Source organism: Mastigoproctus giganteus, chromosome 1 (assembly GCF_048544385.1).
Source record: "Mastigoproctus giganteus isolate SK-2022 chromosome 1, ASM4854438v1, whole genome shotgun sequence".
In the NCBI taxonomy this organism is placed as follows: domain Eukaryota; kingdom Metazoa; phylum Arthropoda; class Arachnida; order Uropygi; family Thelyphonidae; genus Mastigoproctus; species Mastigoproctus giganteus.
In genome coordinates this window covers 154887199-154904770 of record NC_143575.1, presented here as the reverse complement: position 1 = coordinate 154904770, position 17572 = coordinate 154887199, and the positions used below count along the sequence as shown (strand labels likewise).

General features: G+C 36.1%; 1 protein-coding gene across 6 annotated transcripts in view; it reads left to right on the top strand.

Annotated features, from left to right (window-relative positions):
- Positions 1–17572, top strand: part of LOC150091205 (voltage-dependent calcium channel subunit alpha-2/delta-3-like) — a 1918419-nt gene that overhangs the window by 635199 nt on the left and 1265648 nt on the right. For all 6 annotated transcript variants that reach the window (XM_090374703.1, XM_090374689.1, XM_090374699.1 and 3 more), the window contains exons 7-8: positions 3724–3781; positions 13252–13402. In XM_090374703.1, the coding sequence (XP_090230829.1) occupies positions 3724–3781; positions 13252–13402 (209 nt within the window). The remainder of the gene's footprint in view (positions 1–3723; positions 3782–13251; positions 13403–17572) is intronic.

Here is a 17572-nt window from a genome sequence, read left to right as displayed (position 1 = left end):
GGCCCACTCTATTGCTCTGTACAGTTGTTTATTGTACTCATCAGAGTCATTAAGCCTATAACACACTCCTACTCTCAATTTTGCTTTACTTGTGCTTATATCCATTGGTGGATCAAGAAAAAAATGAGCCAACCGGGCTAGCCAGGTGGTTAAAGTGGCTGCCTGGCAACCCAAAGGTCGCGGGTTCGAATCCCTCCTTGGGCTTGGATCAAAGTACTGCAAAAACCTTGGGAGGTGCACTATTGCTACAGAAGCCAATGCACCAACAACTACAAAAAAAAAAAAAAAAAATGACAGGAGGGGCACCATTTGTGACAGGGGAACACCATTTTGTGCCTGGTACAAATATGACACTCAAACATAATGTGACTGGCAGACACAGGCACGCAGCTAAAGTCTGAATTATTTTGAAGTAAACATTACACACGACCAAACTGTGGGACGCCTCGAACTAGAATGGTGATCACATCAGCATCAGTATTTGCAACTGTAGTCAGTTGAAAATAGCTGAGCCACAATGCAAAAATATGTAAAATCCTATGTTAACAAAGAAAAAAAATTAATTTTTTTTCTTAGCTAAAGGGAATTTAAATAATTGGTGTATATTTTCTCCGAAAAACGATTGGGGGGCACTTGCCCCGGTGCCCCTACCCTGAATCCACCACTGCTTATGTCACACCAAACTGTCTTGACACTGCTCTGTCCACCCATGTCAACTGGCTGTACTTCCTTGGATTTCATGAGTTTCTTAACTAATAGCATAACCCTTCCTATCCTTTCTAACCTTCCTGTACACATTGAACTCCCCAAATTCCATTTCTACATTCCTTATATCTGTGTGACACCACTTCTTTGATATCCCAACAATATCTGCTTTTGATGTTTTGACCAACACCTGAAATTCATCCAATTTATTTACCAAACTCCTAGCATTGGTGTACATGCACCTGTTTGTATTCTTAGCTACCTTAATACAGCCCATATATTTACTTGTTTCTCGATGACTCCCAGCAGTCTCTGAAATCCCCCACACCTTGTTTTCCAGGATGCAAGAAACACTTTCCTTCTGCCAGTGGCTACTGTTAATCTATTAGTCAGTGTATCCCACCCAAGCTAGAAGTTTTCCGACCCACCTAATGATAGCATCAGCAAATATTCTTGCATCCTTTCTATTTAAGTATACCCCATTCCTGTAGAAGCACTCTCTTCTGTTATCAAGAACAGTCCAGGCTGAGAAAAATTCTACCCCTGGAGCCTTGCACAATCTGTCCAGAGGCAGAATTGATCTGCAAGGCTGTCATCATATACTCCCTCCAATCATGTCTGGGCAGAATTGCAGACACTTTCAAATTCAACCCTAATTCGGCTTTTTTTCAACATTTTGAAGAACTGTTTCCACTATATGAGATGCATAAATTTATTTAATTTTCTCTAATCATCATAAAAAGAAAGATTCAATCACAAATTAATCATAAACAGGCACATTTGGCCCAGGAGGCCATTTCCAGAAACCTCAGCATGAGTTTCACCGAGTGGTCAGACAGTAGGGTGCATAAGTACACATGCTTTGGTGGTAGGGATTTGTTTGTTGTTGTTTGTTATTTGGTTTTTAGGAGCATTAGCAGCTAAGGTCATATTGCTCCGGGGATATGTGGTGGCATTCCCTGACCTTTTCGCATCCTCCATATTTGGTGGTCATGGGCTCGAACCCCGGTTTAATCAAGAAGTGTGTGCTACGCATGGCTGCTCCTGCCTACCTGGTTACAGAGGCACTGACAGGAATTCAAGCCCATAACTGCTAAATACAGCACTATTTTTGTATTCCCTCTATCTTGTGGACTCCTCAATCTGTGGTTGCCCTGGAGTATAAACAGAAAATTTATTTATTTTTGGTTTGTTGGTGGGGGGGGCATAGGGGATATGGATAATGAAATTAGTGTTAATGGTGGCAAATGATGCATGAAAGCAAGCTTATACAGCATCAGCCAAAACACATGTGTGCCATACTTCCCATCACTTGACTGTCCCCACTAATAATTTTTCCAAGAATAAGTGACAATAGTCTTCTCTATTAATGAAACATTACTTATTTGAGGTAGTGTAATATCATGGCAACTCGTGAAGGTATTCACAATATGAAATATACTTAATGATGCCGATTTATAGCTACTTAAGTAGTTGACTACGTACAGAAATGATGCAGTTGCACTAACTTGTACATTAGTTAACTCTATGTAACCTGAGGCTTTAGCCCTAAACTATTCTTTCTCTTCATCTTATCATCAGGATATGTAAACCATGTTATTATTAAATCCTGAGTCATCCAAATGCTCTTGTTAGTTCACCATTCCACTCTAGGCTGATTAACTTGAATGCCTCTAAAGTGATATGATTTTTTTTCCCATTTCCAATCACCACTTGGGCTGCAAATACTTTGAAATATTTTTGTTAGGCCCTTTTTTAGCTATTTTTCCACCACTGCATGTTATGCTATTTTTTTCAAGCTATTTAAAGCTCTTTTTCCACCACTGCAAAACAGTTTTATCCATTAGTGTTCTTTAAAAACTTATTTCATCACAATTGAACATGCTTTTTTCTCTCTGACTATTACAGTAACAAAATATGTTTGTTTATATATAAGTGTTTCTTATTATATGCATTTTATGTGCTGGATCCTGCAGTCTCATTAGTTTTTCTCTGGCATCAGCATTTTGGCAGCATGTGATGGTTTTATGTTTTTGTGAGATATATATGCATTACTCATAGTATTCATATAATAATCCCCCCCCCAGTTTTCCATTTTTACTAAATGAAGGTGTAGGTTTATAAGTTAATCCAGATTCATTCTGCTATGTTTGCAGATTATATTAGGTCTGTCATTGGTGGCATCAAGTTTTGTAATGCATATCAATCCTATTTTGGAATGCCTCTGAATAATCAAGATAAGTTGTGGTATTATTAAATCGTATTCAGAACCAGCAAATCCAAATTCATAAAAACCAAGAAATTCAGCAAGTTAACTGAAATTAGTAAACAGAACCTTTTTAATTATTTTTTAGACAATGTTATAAATACCATATAAATTTTTATTCCAGCTATTCTTCTTACCTTGAAGCAGCTTTGTGGCATCAATTTTTTGTGAACTTTCTTTAGTTAACCATTGGATGCCTTGAAATTAGTCACTCCTCAAGCAATTTCAAGTGACTTTTCTTTCATTGGTCCTACTAATGGAATATTATTGATTCAATCTAGATAGAACTACTCATCATTTGATAACTTCACATTTCTTAATTTTTTTTGGGAATTATGTTCAATTTTGTTTAATTTTTGTATAAACACATAAAAAAAACCTTTCTCTGTTGTTTTTTAAAATCTGGCCTTCAGGAAAGGAATATAGTTGTGTATGTTGCATTGACAGTCTTCCTTTCCTGAAGTCAAGATATGCAAATAAACCTGCACACAGACACTTCTATAGATGTAAAACATGGTAAAGATCATATTTATTAGGTAAATTAATACATTATTACCAAAGTAGTTACTGACTTAAAAATCTCTGAAACAGCCTACCATTTAACTTATCAAAGCATATTTTTATTATAAGTGTATTTAATTATACATATGATTAATTTATGTATGTTATTTTTTCATGCTGTGGATTATTTCACATTTGTTAAAATAAAATTATTATATATATTTTCATTTATGACATTTATTTCGTTTCAGCACTGAAGTGGAGAGTGCCAGAAGGGCCTGATATGTATGATTGCCGCATGAGGCGGTGGTAAGTTTCTTTGTTTTAGTAGTCATAAGGACTAATGCTGTGTGCAAATCAGTATATACACAGTAGGCTACTATTACTGCATATAATTTTAGTATTTTTGAAATCAGTTATATAGATTTCATCTGCACAAAAATAAAAAAAATATTGTCTGTATACTGGAAAGTCCAAAAGTGTTAAATAATTGTACAAATAGCTGTGATGCTCTAAGTGTTTTTGCCTAACATATTACAGTAAAAGCTCACCTGTCTTCCTCCTTCTATTCATAAAGCTTGTGCAACTGGCACATTTAAAATAATAAAAAAAAAATTAAAAAAAAATAGGATATATGCACAACCTGCCTACCTATCTAGTAACACAGAGACTGTGAATTAAATAATTAAACATTATTACAGAAATGCATTAAATAATAGCAGTGTTTAATATAACACTGATATTAAACACTGCTTTTATTATGTCGCATTTTAGGGCAAAAGCCTCAAGTTGCTTAGTGAGTTAACATGCTTACAAGTTAGTGCAAATGTATCAGATCTGCTCGCAGCTAACTACTAAATAGTTTTAAGATTGACATCATTATGTATAACATAATGTGAATATGAGATATACATAAGTAACAATAGTCTTCTCCTGTGGTGAAGAGTTACTTATTTGAGATAGTGCAATATCATGGCAACTCATTGTTAAAGTATTCACAATATGAGATATACATAATGATGCCAATCTTATAACTATTTAGTAGTTAGCTGCGAGCAGATCTGATGCATTTGCACTAACTTGTAAGCATGTAAACACTGCTTTTATTTAATGCAGTGTTTAATATAACAGTTTATATAAAAAATTTACTTCGTGGTTTTGTAGGAAGCTGGAAAATGCTGTATTGCCCACTTCTTTAAAAGTTTGGGGACCCCTGATGTTTGCATCAGGGGTTCCCAAACTTTTAGAGAAGTGGGCCACATATGAATTTTCAGAATATTTGGTGGGCCAGAGAAAATTCCTCATTACTGAAAACTACATTCTCTGTATAACTTTAATGTTATGCAGAGAAACAAAATTTGTACCTACCTATATCTACAGATTCAAAAATAAATGGTGCCTCTGTAGCCAGGTGAGCAGGAGCAGCAGTGCATAGCACACACTTCTTGATTGTATTGAAAGTATTGTTTATATCAAATTTTAATTATTACTTATTTATTGTACTTATCAAAAAATACAGTCAGTAATACTACAAAATTAATTATTACTAATTTATTATACACAAAAATACACCTAGTAATATAACAAAATTATAATTAATGCGATGAATGTGATTATAGAGTGCAACTAAGTTTCGTAATATCGGGTTTAAAGTACTGGTCCCAATTCTTAAAAAGTCATGTAAATGCAGGTCAGTTAGATGTGATCGTAATTTTGATTTTACATATTTCATTTTTGATAAGGTCTGCTTTTCGGAAGTACATATACATGTACTTCTGAAAATTTGTTGTCACCTTTCTTGCAAAATTTAAAATTTTTTATTAATCTGACTCAAATAATGTTAAATAAAATTGAATTAGATTTTCATTTTTAAATATTTGTCCTCAGTGCATCATTAGATTGAAGATCTACTAACTCTAATTGTAAATTCTCATTAACATTGTTGATAGGTATGTCAAACGGATTTTTAAAAATTTCAAACACCTTTGAATTATTTTTAAAATCAGAAAATCTAGCCGCAAAATTTTCCTGCACCAAAACTAATGTTTTGAACAAAATTTCCAGTTGAAAAATTACAACTAGGCATATTTTTAGATAAATTATTGCAACATGGAAAATGTGAAAAATTATCCCGAAGTAGTTGACTTTTAAATAACTCCAGTTTTATTTCAAATGCTTTGGCATCATAATACAGTTCACTGATGAGTTTGTGTCATTCTTGTAGTTTCATATTAAGAAAATTCAGGTGTTCACATATATCTGTTAAAAAGGCAAGGTTCCACAACCATTTGAGATCTAACAGTTCTGGAAAAGGTTTCAATTTTTCATTCATAAATAGATCTATTTATGAACGAAATCAAAATGAAGTTCAAAAAATTGCTTCAACACATTATCGCGACTCAACCATCGTACTTCAGTGTGGTACAACAAATCACCATATTCAGCCTTAATTGTTTCAAGAAAACTTTTGAATTGCTGATTATTCAGACCAGCCTTGCGAATAAAATTTACTGACATGACTGAATTTATGCCAAAAAAGGTTCCTCACAAAGACTGCTGGTGAATTATACAGTGAAATTGTTTTTTTAATATTTTTATTCTCAAGATATTTATGAAACTGACCCATGAACCCAATTTTAGTACCAACCATATGTTTTAACACCATCCATTGCAACCGCTGATAGCAAATCCAAATTCAATTTGAGGCAGTCGATTGCTTTTGACACACTCAAAAATATATTTTCACCTGTTGTATCTTTCAAGCCTCTTAATGCAACTAGCCCTTCAGTTACTGCAAAATTTTGATTTACACCTCGGATATAAATTAGTAATTGAACTGTATGGCTTGTATCTTCACTCTCAATTGCTATTAAAAAATGTGTGAATTCACAAACTTTTTCTATGAGATGATTTTGAACACCGGCTCCTAAATCTTCAATTCTTCTTGTTACAGTTGATGAATATAAACTTACAGATGCAAAATTCTTTACTTTCTCAGGACATGCTTCTGCAATTGCCAAACAAATTCGTTTTGCAAATTCTCCATCTGTAAAGGCCCTTCCTTCTTCGGCAATGATTTGGGAGGCTCTAACTGTAACTGCAAATAAATTTTCATGAGTAAAAGTTTTAATCTTCTGTTGTTGACTTTGAAAAGTTTGGGTTAGTTCTTGGAGTTTGTTCTGCTGAAAAGCTCCTTGAAATTTATTGTAATTTGAGGCATGTTATGTGGTGTAGTGACGTTTCACATTATATTCCTTGAACACCGACAAGACTTCATTGCAAATAAGACATGTACAAGTATCATTGAGCAGTGCAAAAAAGTAATTAATTAGCCACCACTCATTACAAATGTGACACCCAGCATCAACTTTTCTTTTTTTTTTCGACATTAACTTCGACATGATTTTTATGAGGTTGCTGGAATAAAAAATTACTTGTGAATATTGAAGTAAGTGTTAAAAAATTTATGAAATTTTTTAACACAAAGGTTATTATTATATTCATATCATTCTTATATCATGTGAAATTAACAATATAGTTTATTAGGCTGTTTGCCTAATAAACTATATTATTATAATATCTTCTTCTTCTTTGGTCCTTAGCTGGCGGCTGGAGGAGGCGGTTGGCCCTGCAACCAGTACGCTGCTGTAGGTGCCGCAGGGTTTCGGACTTGCTCTGTATATTATTAATTATAATATAGTATCTTACCAATACCCATCATCAGATTATGCTGTGGGGAGAACAGAAAGGGCTACAAATTTGAATATTTTATGATATTACAGTTACAGTTAGCAATAATACAATTGCAATTACCAATATTACAATTTGCAAATTATGATTCTAAAGTATTAAGTTTTGAATTTCTGTTGCAATAAAAAACAGGAAATCTAAGGTAATACAAAGAGATTAAATTCATACCTGTCGACAGGCTCCTCTTGTCAATGCTACCAGAAATTTTATGTGCATACAGGCTGCCAGCAGTTAATTTGTAGCAAAGGGATTAACTCCATTAACCAATAAGATAGTGTCATGTTTTTATCCTGGATCCAGGGTTCTTGTATAGTAGAAGCCAGGGGCAACCTTTGCTCCCATACTCTGAACATCAGCGTTCATGTGCAGGCTGGTTCAGGACCTTACTGATACCAATCATTAGACCATGCTGCTGCTGTGCCTGGTTTTATCCTGGATCCGGGATTCTTATGTAGTGGAAGCCTAGGTGACCTTTGCTCCCATACTCAGGACATTTGGGTTGGTGTGCAGGCTGGCATGGGATTAGGAAATCCCTAATTACTCTCTAACACCTATTGCTATTTAATGACAGAGTCAAGATTAATGGGTTATTTTAATGATGTTTCAAAGAATAGCATTGAGTGGAAATACAGAATTAATATCTAATAAGACTAAGCTGATGACATAGGGGTCAACACTATTAATCAACCATCAAATATTAAAATAATCTGTAAAATGTGTTTTTCATAAATTTTATTGTGATCTAATATAAACATTAATTTTTTATGATCTAATTGAAATATCCACAGGCCAGATAAAATTCTTTGAGGACCTCTGGTTTACCTCTGAAGTAAACACTGCAGGCACTGAAGTATGTTATTTGCTCAAATGCTATCACTATTAAAATAATTTACTGAATACTATTAAATCATTAAGCAGGTTCCTTGACAAATTTTATTTTATTAGCATATGCTTAAACACTAGCCATCTATCCATCCATTATGGTATTCAGAAAGTTGGTAAAAAAATGTATGTGTTGCAATTAACCTTAATTAAAATGATTTTTATAGAATATTATAAATATAGACCCATCTATCCATTATGGTATTCAAAAAAATTATCAAAAAGTTGGTAAAATACATGCATGTTTGTCTAACCTTAAAATTTAAGAAATTTAAAATTTTTAAAATTTTGAGGTTTTTAAAATTTTATTGAAACCAAATATTTAAGAATACCAGAAAAAAGCAAAAATTGTAATGTACATATGAAAGTGTTTAATCTTGGCTCTTCAACAACCAATAGATGCAAAAACAAAGTTTTCAGTAGTAAATGTGAAAAGAAGCATTATTTTAAAATTTGGAGAAAATAAAGTGTGGTGTAATATGTGGTGTAATATATACATTGGTGCAACTAAGAAGTTTGACTTCTTAGTTGCACCAATGTATATATTGCACTGGTGCAGCTAAGAAGTATATTGTGGTTACTATTAGTCATGCTCATGTAACCAGCATCTTCCCCACCCCCAGGTAATTGCTCGGATGTAGATAATTATGTATTTAATTAAAATAATAAATAAAAGTAGATAGAACAACTCTGTTTTGTATCCATTAATTTGTCACTACTGTCATTTAGTGACAAATTAATGGATATTCTACAGGAAAAATACATATACTAGATTGGTACAATAAAATATGCTGGAATTTGGTTGGCTATAGTAATTAAGGTTAACAGAACAGTAGTTATCTCAAAAGTGGAACGAAAGATTACAGATGTTTTTACAGTGTAGTTATCTTTCATGCATACCCATTAGAAATATTTGGGAATTGACTGATTAATTTCCATATAATTCTGATGACTATGCTTTTCATCAGAAAAATTTCAGAACTGATAAAAGACAAAGTCAGACTAATATAGGAAAGATTAAAATTACATTAGAGCTAGGCAGTGTATATGTGCTCTTATGTTTTTGTTGTCAGTGGAATGCAGGTGACTGTTATTGAAATATGCTTCTGTTGCCAATGAGTTAGAATAGCTGTGGTGTAATGAATGGTAGCTAGCTAGCAGGTCATTTGTATTATCTGCTGATTGGGGAGGGGAGGGGGAGGGGGGGGAGAGAGAGAGAGAGAGAGAGAGAGAGAGAGAGAGAGAGAGAGAGAGAGAGAGAGAGAGAGAGAGACTAAGTTCTGGATTGACTGGAAATTTTAGATGAAGTTTGTTGAATGCTTGAAGGAATTTATCCAACTGTGAATGACATAGACTACTATAAAGACTTTGGTATTGAGTGGTACAGAATTCCTCTTTTTGATGTTTCTGTGGTGATTGCACAGATCTCATCTAGGTAACTAACTGGAGTGATCTTTCTGTGCATATACAGAATATTCAGACTTGTTGATGCTACAATATTTGAGTTCTACTCTACTATAGCCAATCTAAATTTTGTTGCATTGGCATCTTAAGTTTTTAAGACAGATCTTTTATTTGAGATAATTTAATGCACACATTATTTGCCATGTTAGTCACAATGAATAACTAGTATCATAATTTATAATAGCCAGATGATAAGGCTATCTATTTTGGTCACTCGTCTTGTGAAACCAGGTCAGTTTTTCTGATAATTTTGAGTTTTTTTTTGTTTAATTGACAATAAATCATAGTATATTGTAGTAAGAATTCCATAGTTGTGAAACTTTATTTAGTAGACTAAAAATGTCTAGCAAAATCAGAATAATTAGATATATAATTATGGCTGGAAATATGATTGCTAAAAAGGGAACAGGCAAGAACTTATAAACAGTGTTGTTGATAAGTTCTTGCAGTAACATCATCCATTCCACTGTCAGCGCCATCTTCAGCTGGTGAACATTTTCTGGTAGTTGTGGACGTGCTGCTAGGCATCTCCCCAGAGCGTCCCATATGTGTTCGATGGAATTTAGATCGAGGGAACGGGCAGGGCCAATGCATACGAACAATGTCCTCACTCTCCAAAAGCATATCAACAGCTGCAATGCGATAGGGTTATCATTCATATAGTTATCATTCATAAACACGACCTCGGGGTCAATGGCACCTCGGAACAGATGCACATGGGAAAGGATTACCTCAGTACAGTAGTGTGCACCGGTTACAGATACAGAGACAACTCCAGATACTGGAAGGTGTACTGCCTTCCAGTATCTGGAGTTGTGTACATCCATCCAAGATAACGCCTCCCCAGACAAGAACACCTTGTGACCGCCATATTGATCCCTTTCAGTGATGTGGGGTGATACCAAGTACCAACCTCTTGCCAGATTAGCTGACGTCCAGAATCGCTACTGACACTCAATCTACTCTCATCAGTAAAGTGTAACTTAAGTAAAGATTTTGTGGTTGTAACTTTTAGAAATAGTGTTAATTCTTAAGTTTTGCACACCAGTGTAATGGGTTGACTATTGATGATCATGCTCAGATAGCTGATGAACTGAATGAATATTTTGCATCTACATTCACACATGAGGAGATGTTCAATGAGGGGAAGCCAGAAGTTTATCAAACTCTAACAAGGAGCTAAGTAATTTTGTAATAACTGAGAGCAAATTGGAGGAGAAATTGTTGAAGTTAAACATAGGGAAGGCACCTGGGGTGGTTTTTTTTTTTTTTTTTTTTTTGATTTGGTAGTTGTTGGCGCATCGGCTTCTGTGGCCATATTGCACCTCCCAAGGTTTTTTGCAGTACTTTGATCCAAGCCCGAGGCGGGAATCGAACCTGCGACCTTTGGGTTGCCGGGCTGGTACTTTACCCACTCGGCTAGCCCGGTCGGCACCTGGGGTGGACGAGATCTATTCAGTTATATTAAAGGAGGCAGCAAAGGAAGTAAGCAAACCCTTAGCCATAATTATGCAAGCTTCCTTGGATTCAGGGGAGGTCCCCAGGGACTGAAAGTGTGCAAACATATCACCAATTCACAAAGGTGTTTCAAAAGTTGACACAAGTAACTATAGACCTGTTAGTTTAACTTGCGTTCTGGGGAAAATAATGGAGTCACTGGTTAAAGAAGCATTGCAAGATCATTTAGACAAGACTGTAGTAATAGTTAAGATGCAGCATGGGTTTGTTAAAGGGAGGTCTTGTCTGACCAATTTGATTGGATACTATGATGTGGTCACAAAGGAACTGAATGCCAAAAATAATTTTGATATTATATACTTGGATTTCAGAAAGCTTTTGATACTGTTGCACATGGAAGACTGCTGTACAGATTGGACAGTTATGGCATTAAGGATAAATTGCTACAATGGATAAAGGGATGGTTGAGTGGGAGATGACAGAGAGTGGTAATCAGTGGATGCTGCTCTTCGTGGAGAAATGTTATTAGCGGAGTTCCCCAGGGTTCGGTGTTCGGCCCATTGTTGTTTTGTATATTTATCAATGATATTGATGAAGGTATATATCAGGTTTAATGTCCAAGTTTGCAGATGATACAAAGGTTGGCAGGGTAGCTAATGACTGTAAAGGCAGTATACTACTTCAACTGGATCTAGATAACTTGGGCAAATGGGCTGAGGAGTGGCAACTGAAGTTTAACACCGACAAATGCAAAGTACTTCATATGAGTAGCAATAATCTAAGAGAAACGTACCAACTGTGTGGTACTACACTCAGGGAAGCGGAAAGTGAAAAAGACCTGGGGGTAATTTTGCAGTCAAATATGAAGTTCGCTGAACAGTGCAGACGGGCTGCCAGGGCAGGTCATGGAGTCTTGTCAATGATATATAGGAATTTTGCTAGCAGAGACAAGGAGGTGATTATCCTGTTGTACAAGGCAATGGTCAGGCCACACCTAGAGTAATGTGTACAGGTCTGGAGGCCTCATTTTAGTAAAGATGTAGATTTGCTAAAACGAGTACAAATAAGGGCAACAAGATTGGTGAGGGGAACAATGGAGTGTTCTTACCAAGAATGGCTTAAGTTCTGCAAATTGCAGCGCCTGGAGAGTAGGCACCTGCGAGGTGATCTGATTGAGGTGTCTAAGGCCTTGAATGGGTTGAACAAGTTGAATGCTGATGGGATTCTTCCTCTTGCTCAGAATAAGAACCTGAGGGGACATAGATTCAAATTGAGGAAAGACAGTTGTTGAATAAATATGTTTGTAAATTTGCCTTTAGCCAGCAGGTAGTTGATTGGTGGAACAGACCTCCATCTTTTGTTGTGGAAGTTGATAGCCTAAATAAATTTAAGGCTGAGCTGTACATGCATTTGGAACAAATGGAACGGTGAAATGGGAGGGTGTTTTTTTTTTTTTTTTTTGCTGTATAAGCTTGCTTTCTTGCATTGTGTGCCTCTACTAATGCTAATGCTAAAATGCAAGATCTTATACTTGAAGAATAGCAACCTTAAAATAATTTAGACACTGGGGTTGAATTAAAATAAGAAGAGTAAGAAAGAGATTGTGGTGTTGTACTGTTAGACACGAAATTCCCAAAGCAGCATAGACAGGTGGCAGCAAAGAAATCTCATAGTGGAAGTTAGATAATTCATCCTATTGGATGATTTATAAAACATTTCCTTATAGAAATAGGGAGATCGTAACATACACTGTATAAGAAAACTGTATGACAGCATTTTAAATACTGTGTAAGGTATGGAGATTGCAATTGAAAAAGGATATCAAACTTTTGAAAAGGTCTGAAGATGAGCAGCCCACTGAACAAAAGCACAAGTCCTATTGGCATGAAACTTGCCATATTTACTCACATTTAATTATTTCAGCAATATCTAATGATGCACTACTATACTATGCATGGTTAGTACTCTACACAACCAGAGAAACTCTTGGCTTGCACCTTGTATTCACACATGCACCCAAACGTGCGCGCGCGCACACACACACACACACACACACACACACACACACACACACACACACACACACACACAGAAACAATTGCATAATTAATGAAAATCAGTGAATACAGAGGAAATATAAATAATTAAAGGAATAAGACAAAAAGATTCCACTATTTTTAGTTTAATAATGGAGAAAATTTATAACTGTGCATATGTATTTACAGGTACATACAAACTGCTGCCTCACCTAAAGATATTGTAATACTTTTGGATGGAAGTGGGTCGATGTCTGGCTTGAGAAAAGAGATTGCTCGCAATGTGGTTCTCAATATCCTTGAAACACTCACAGATAATGATTATGTTACTATTCTTCGGGTAGGAATATTTTCTTTTCCTATAACTTCATAAGAAGATACCATTTAATAATATTTATTACTCTTTCTGGACATTATATGCTTATCCATTTTGGGTTTGTGATAGCATTTAAGAAATTCAACCTATGTTTTAAGTACTACTGGAAACTGACAACAAAGGGTCATTAAATTTGCAGTTTACCTATACACTGTACATAGCATTACAGTGCTATGTATAGGTAGTGCTGTGCTTATGTCATACTAAAGTTTAGATTTTTACTGGTGACTACTTATTAGCAGCCTGTTCCTTTTAAAAAGGTGCATATGTATATATGTATTTATTAAAAGCGTCGTAATTATTTCAGTAATTTATCTTAACTAACCTCTTCAAAATTAGGAAGGGTATTTCAAAGTAGTAAAGGATATACCACTGTATATCCTTTATTACAATCCTGCCTGTTATAATTTTTATATATTAACCTGCAATTATATATATATATATATATATATATATAATCTGCAATTCTGCCCAGACACGATAGGAGGGAGTATATGATGAGAGCCTTGTCGATCAATTCGGCCCTGGAAAGATTGTGCAAGGCTCAAGGGGTAGAATTTTTTTCAGCCTGGACTGTACTTGTTAACAGGAGAGATTGCTTCTACAGGGATGGGATACACTTAAATAGAAAGGGTGCAAGAATATTTGCTGATGCTATCGAGGCAGTGTTAGGCGGGTCGGAAAACTGCTAGTTTGGGGGGATACAAAGATTAATAGTTTAACAGTAACCGCAGGCAGAGGTGAAGGTGATTCTTGCACAACTTCTATTAGAATTAGAAGCGACCTGGAGCGAGGGGTGTTGGGGGTTTCAGGGACGGATGGCAGTCATCATGGAATAGTTGGGTATATGGGATGTGTTAGGGTAACAAGGAATAGGCATAGGAGCATGTATGCTTGCATGTATACCAATGCTAGAAGTATAGTAAATAAATTTGATGAATTTGAAGTGTTGGTCAAGACATCAAAGGCGGATATTGTTGGGATAGCAGAGACGTGGTGTCACAAAGATATAAGGAATGCAGAACTGGAATTTGGGGAGTACAATGTGTACAGAAAGGATAGACAGGACAGAAAGGGAGGAGGTGTTATGCTGTTAATTAAGAAAAACATAAAATCAAAGGAAGTGCACCCAGTTAATATAGATGAACAGTGCTCTGTTGAGTCAGTTTGGTGTGACATAAGCACTGCGAAAGCAAAAATAAGGGTAGGAGTGTGTTATAGGCCTAATGACTTGAATGAGTACAATGAACAATTGTACAGAGAAATAGAGTGAGCCAGTAAATCAGAATGTCTTATAATGGGGGATTTTAACTTCCCAGATATTGACTGGAACTTGTGGGTTGGTCACTCACACACTAGTCAGACTTTTGTGGATTTATTGGATGATTGTTTTCTGCAGCAGCATGTTCGAGAGGCAACCAGAGAAAGTAACACTCTTGATCTGGTTATCAGCAGTGATCATTCGTGTATTAAGAATTTGCAGATAAAGGAACCACTAGGTGGCAGTGATCACAGTGTGCTGAAGTGGGATTTACTCAAAGAGGTAACTACCGTCAGGGGTAAAGGAAAGGGTTTTTGCTTCCGTAAAGGGGAGTATAGTGGTCTCAGACAGTTTTTAAATTCTGTACAGTGGGATCAACTGACGATGTTACCAACAGTAAATTCTAAGTGGGAAGCATTCAAGGAATTAATCGTGGAAGCTACTAGACTTTATATACCGATTAAGAAATATCGTTCAAGGTTTAGGCCTAAATGGTTATCAAATGAACTAATGAGACTCGTGACAGAGAAGAAAAATGCATGGGATGCATATAAATTATCAGGTGACGCAGAAGCCTGTGGCAGATATAAGCTAGTCTGTAATCAGGTCACAAAGGAGGTTCGGCAGGCGAAGGCGGATTACGAGAAATCTTTGGCAAAAGACGCTAAGAAAAACAGCAAGGATTTCTTTACTTATATAAACTCTAAAAGGAAGGGGATGAATATGATTGGTCCACTTGACATCGATGGTTCGACTGTTGATGATCCTGCTCAGATAGCAAACAAACTGAATGAGTATTTTGCATCTACATTCACACGTGAGGAATTATTACAATTTGAAAATGGAAGAAGGTTATCAAACTGCAGTGTGCTTAATGATTTTGTAATAACTGAGAGCAAAGTGGAGGAGAAATTGTTGAAGTTAAACATAAGAAAGGCACCTGGGGTGGATGGGATCTATCCAGTTATTTTAAAGGAGGCGGCAAAGCAACTAAGCAAACCCTTAGCCATAATTATGAGAGCATCCTTGGACTCAGGGGAGGTTCCCACGGACTGGAGATGTGCAAATGTGTCCCCAATTCACAAAGGTGGATCGAAGGGTGACACGAGTAATTACAGACCAGTTAGTTTAACTTCTGTTCCGGGTAAAATAATGGAGTCACTGGTTAAAGATGCATTGCAGGATCATCTAGACAAGACTGCAGCAATAATTCAAACACAGCATGGGTTTGTTAAGGGAAAGTCTTGTCTGACAAATTTGATAGGATATTATGATGTGGTAACAAAGGAACTGGATGCAAAAAATAATTTTGATATCATATACTTGGATTTCAGGAAAGCTTTTGACACTGTTGCGCATGGAAGACTACTGTACAAATTGGAGCAGAATGGTATTAAGGGTAAGTTGCTACAATGGATAAAAGGATGGTTAAGTGGGAGAAGACAGAGGGTGGTAATCAATGGGTGCTGCTCACGTGGACTAATGTTATTAGTGGAGTCCCACAGGGTTCGGTGTTGGGTCCACTGTTGTTTTGTGTATTTATCAATGATATTGATGAAGGTATATCAGGCTTAATGTCGAAGTTTGCAGATGACACAAAGGTTGGCAGGGTTGTAAATGACAGTAATGGCAGTGTGCTACTGCAACAGGATCTAGATAAATTGGGCAGATGGGCTAAGAAGTGGCAACCGAAGTTTAACCTTGACAAATGAAAGTACTGCATATGGGTAGAAGTAACCCCAGAGAAACGTACCAACTGTGTGGTACTACACTTAAGGTGGTAGAAAATGAAAAAGACCTGGGAGTAATTGTGCAGTCAGAAATGAAGTTTTCTGAGCAATGCAGACAGGCTGCTAGGGCAGGTCATGGGGTTTTGATATATAGGAATTTTGCTAGCAGGGAAAAGGAGGTGATTGTCCCTCTGTATAAGGCAATGGTCAGGCCACGCTTTGAGTACTGCGTACAGGTCTGGAGGCCTCATTTTAGGAAGGATGTAGATTTGCTTGAGCGTGTACAGAGAAGAGCAACACGATTGGTGAGGGGAATGAAGGGATACTCTTACCAAGAGAGGCTTAAGTTCTGCAAATTGCAGTGGCTGGAGACTAGGCACCTGCGCGGTGATCTGATTGAGGTCTATAAGGCCTTGAATGGGTTGAGCACGCTGAATTCTGATGGGATCCTTCCACTTGTTCAGATTACGAACCTACGGGGACATAAGTTCAAATTAAGAAAGGACAGATGTAGAATAGATGTGCGGAAATTTGCCTTTAGCCAGCGGGTAGTTAATTGCTGGAACAAACTTCCATCTGTCGTTGTGGAAGTTGATAGGTTAAATAAATTTAAGGAGGAACTGGACAGGCATTTGGAGGGAATGGTGTGATTTTTTTTTTTTTTTTTTTTTTTTGGCTGATGCTGCATAAGCTCCTACACTTGCTTTCTTGCATCATGTGCCACTACTACTACTACTACTACTACTACTACTACCTTATATATGTTAAGTGTATATGTTATATACCGATTTATTTTTTGTAAAAATAATTGTGTATATATATTCTCTGCTTTTGATTAATTACAAGTGAAGAGGTTTATATATATATATAATCCTTTTTTTTTTTTTCTTGGATACCTGTAACTTCTTATTACTTTCATTATAGCTGATTATAAGTTGATCACAAATTTCAAAAGATATTCATCTGAAGCACATCCAATATCTACTCTAGTTGTTCCTCAAAAATCAGACAAGATTTCCCCATTAGCAAATCCATGCTATGTCTGAACTATAACTGCAGTCTTGTCCTGCAGTGTTTTTTAAACGATCCATATTTTTCCCCTGGAACACAGAAGTTAAACTAACAGGTCTGTAATTACTCGTG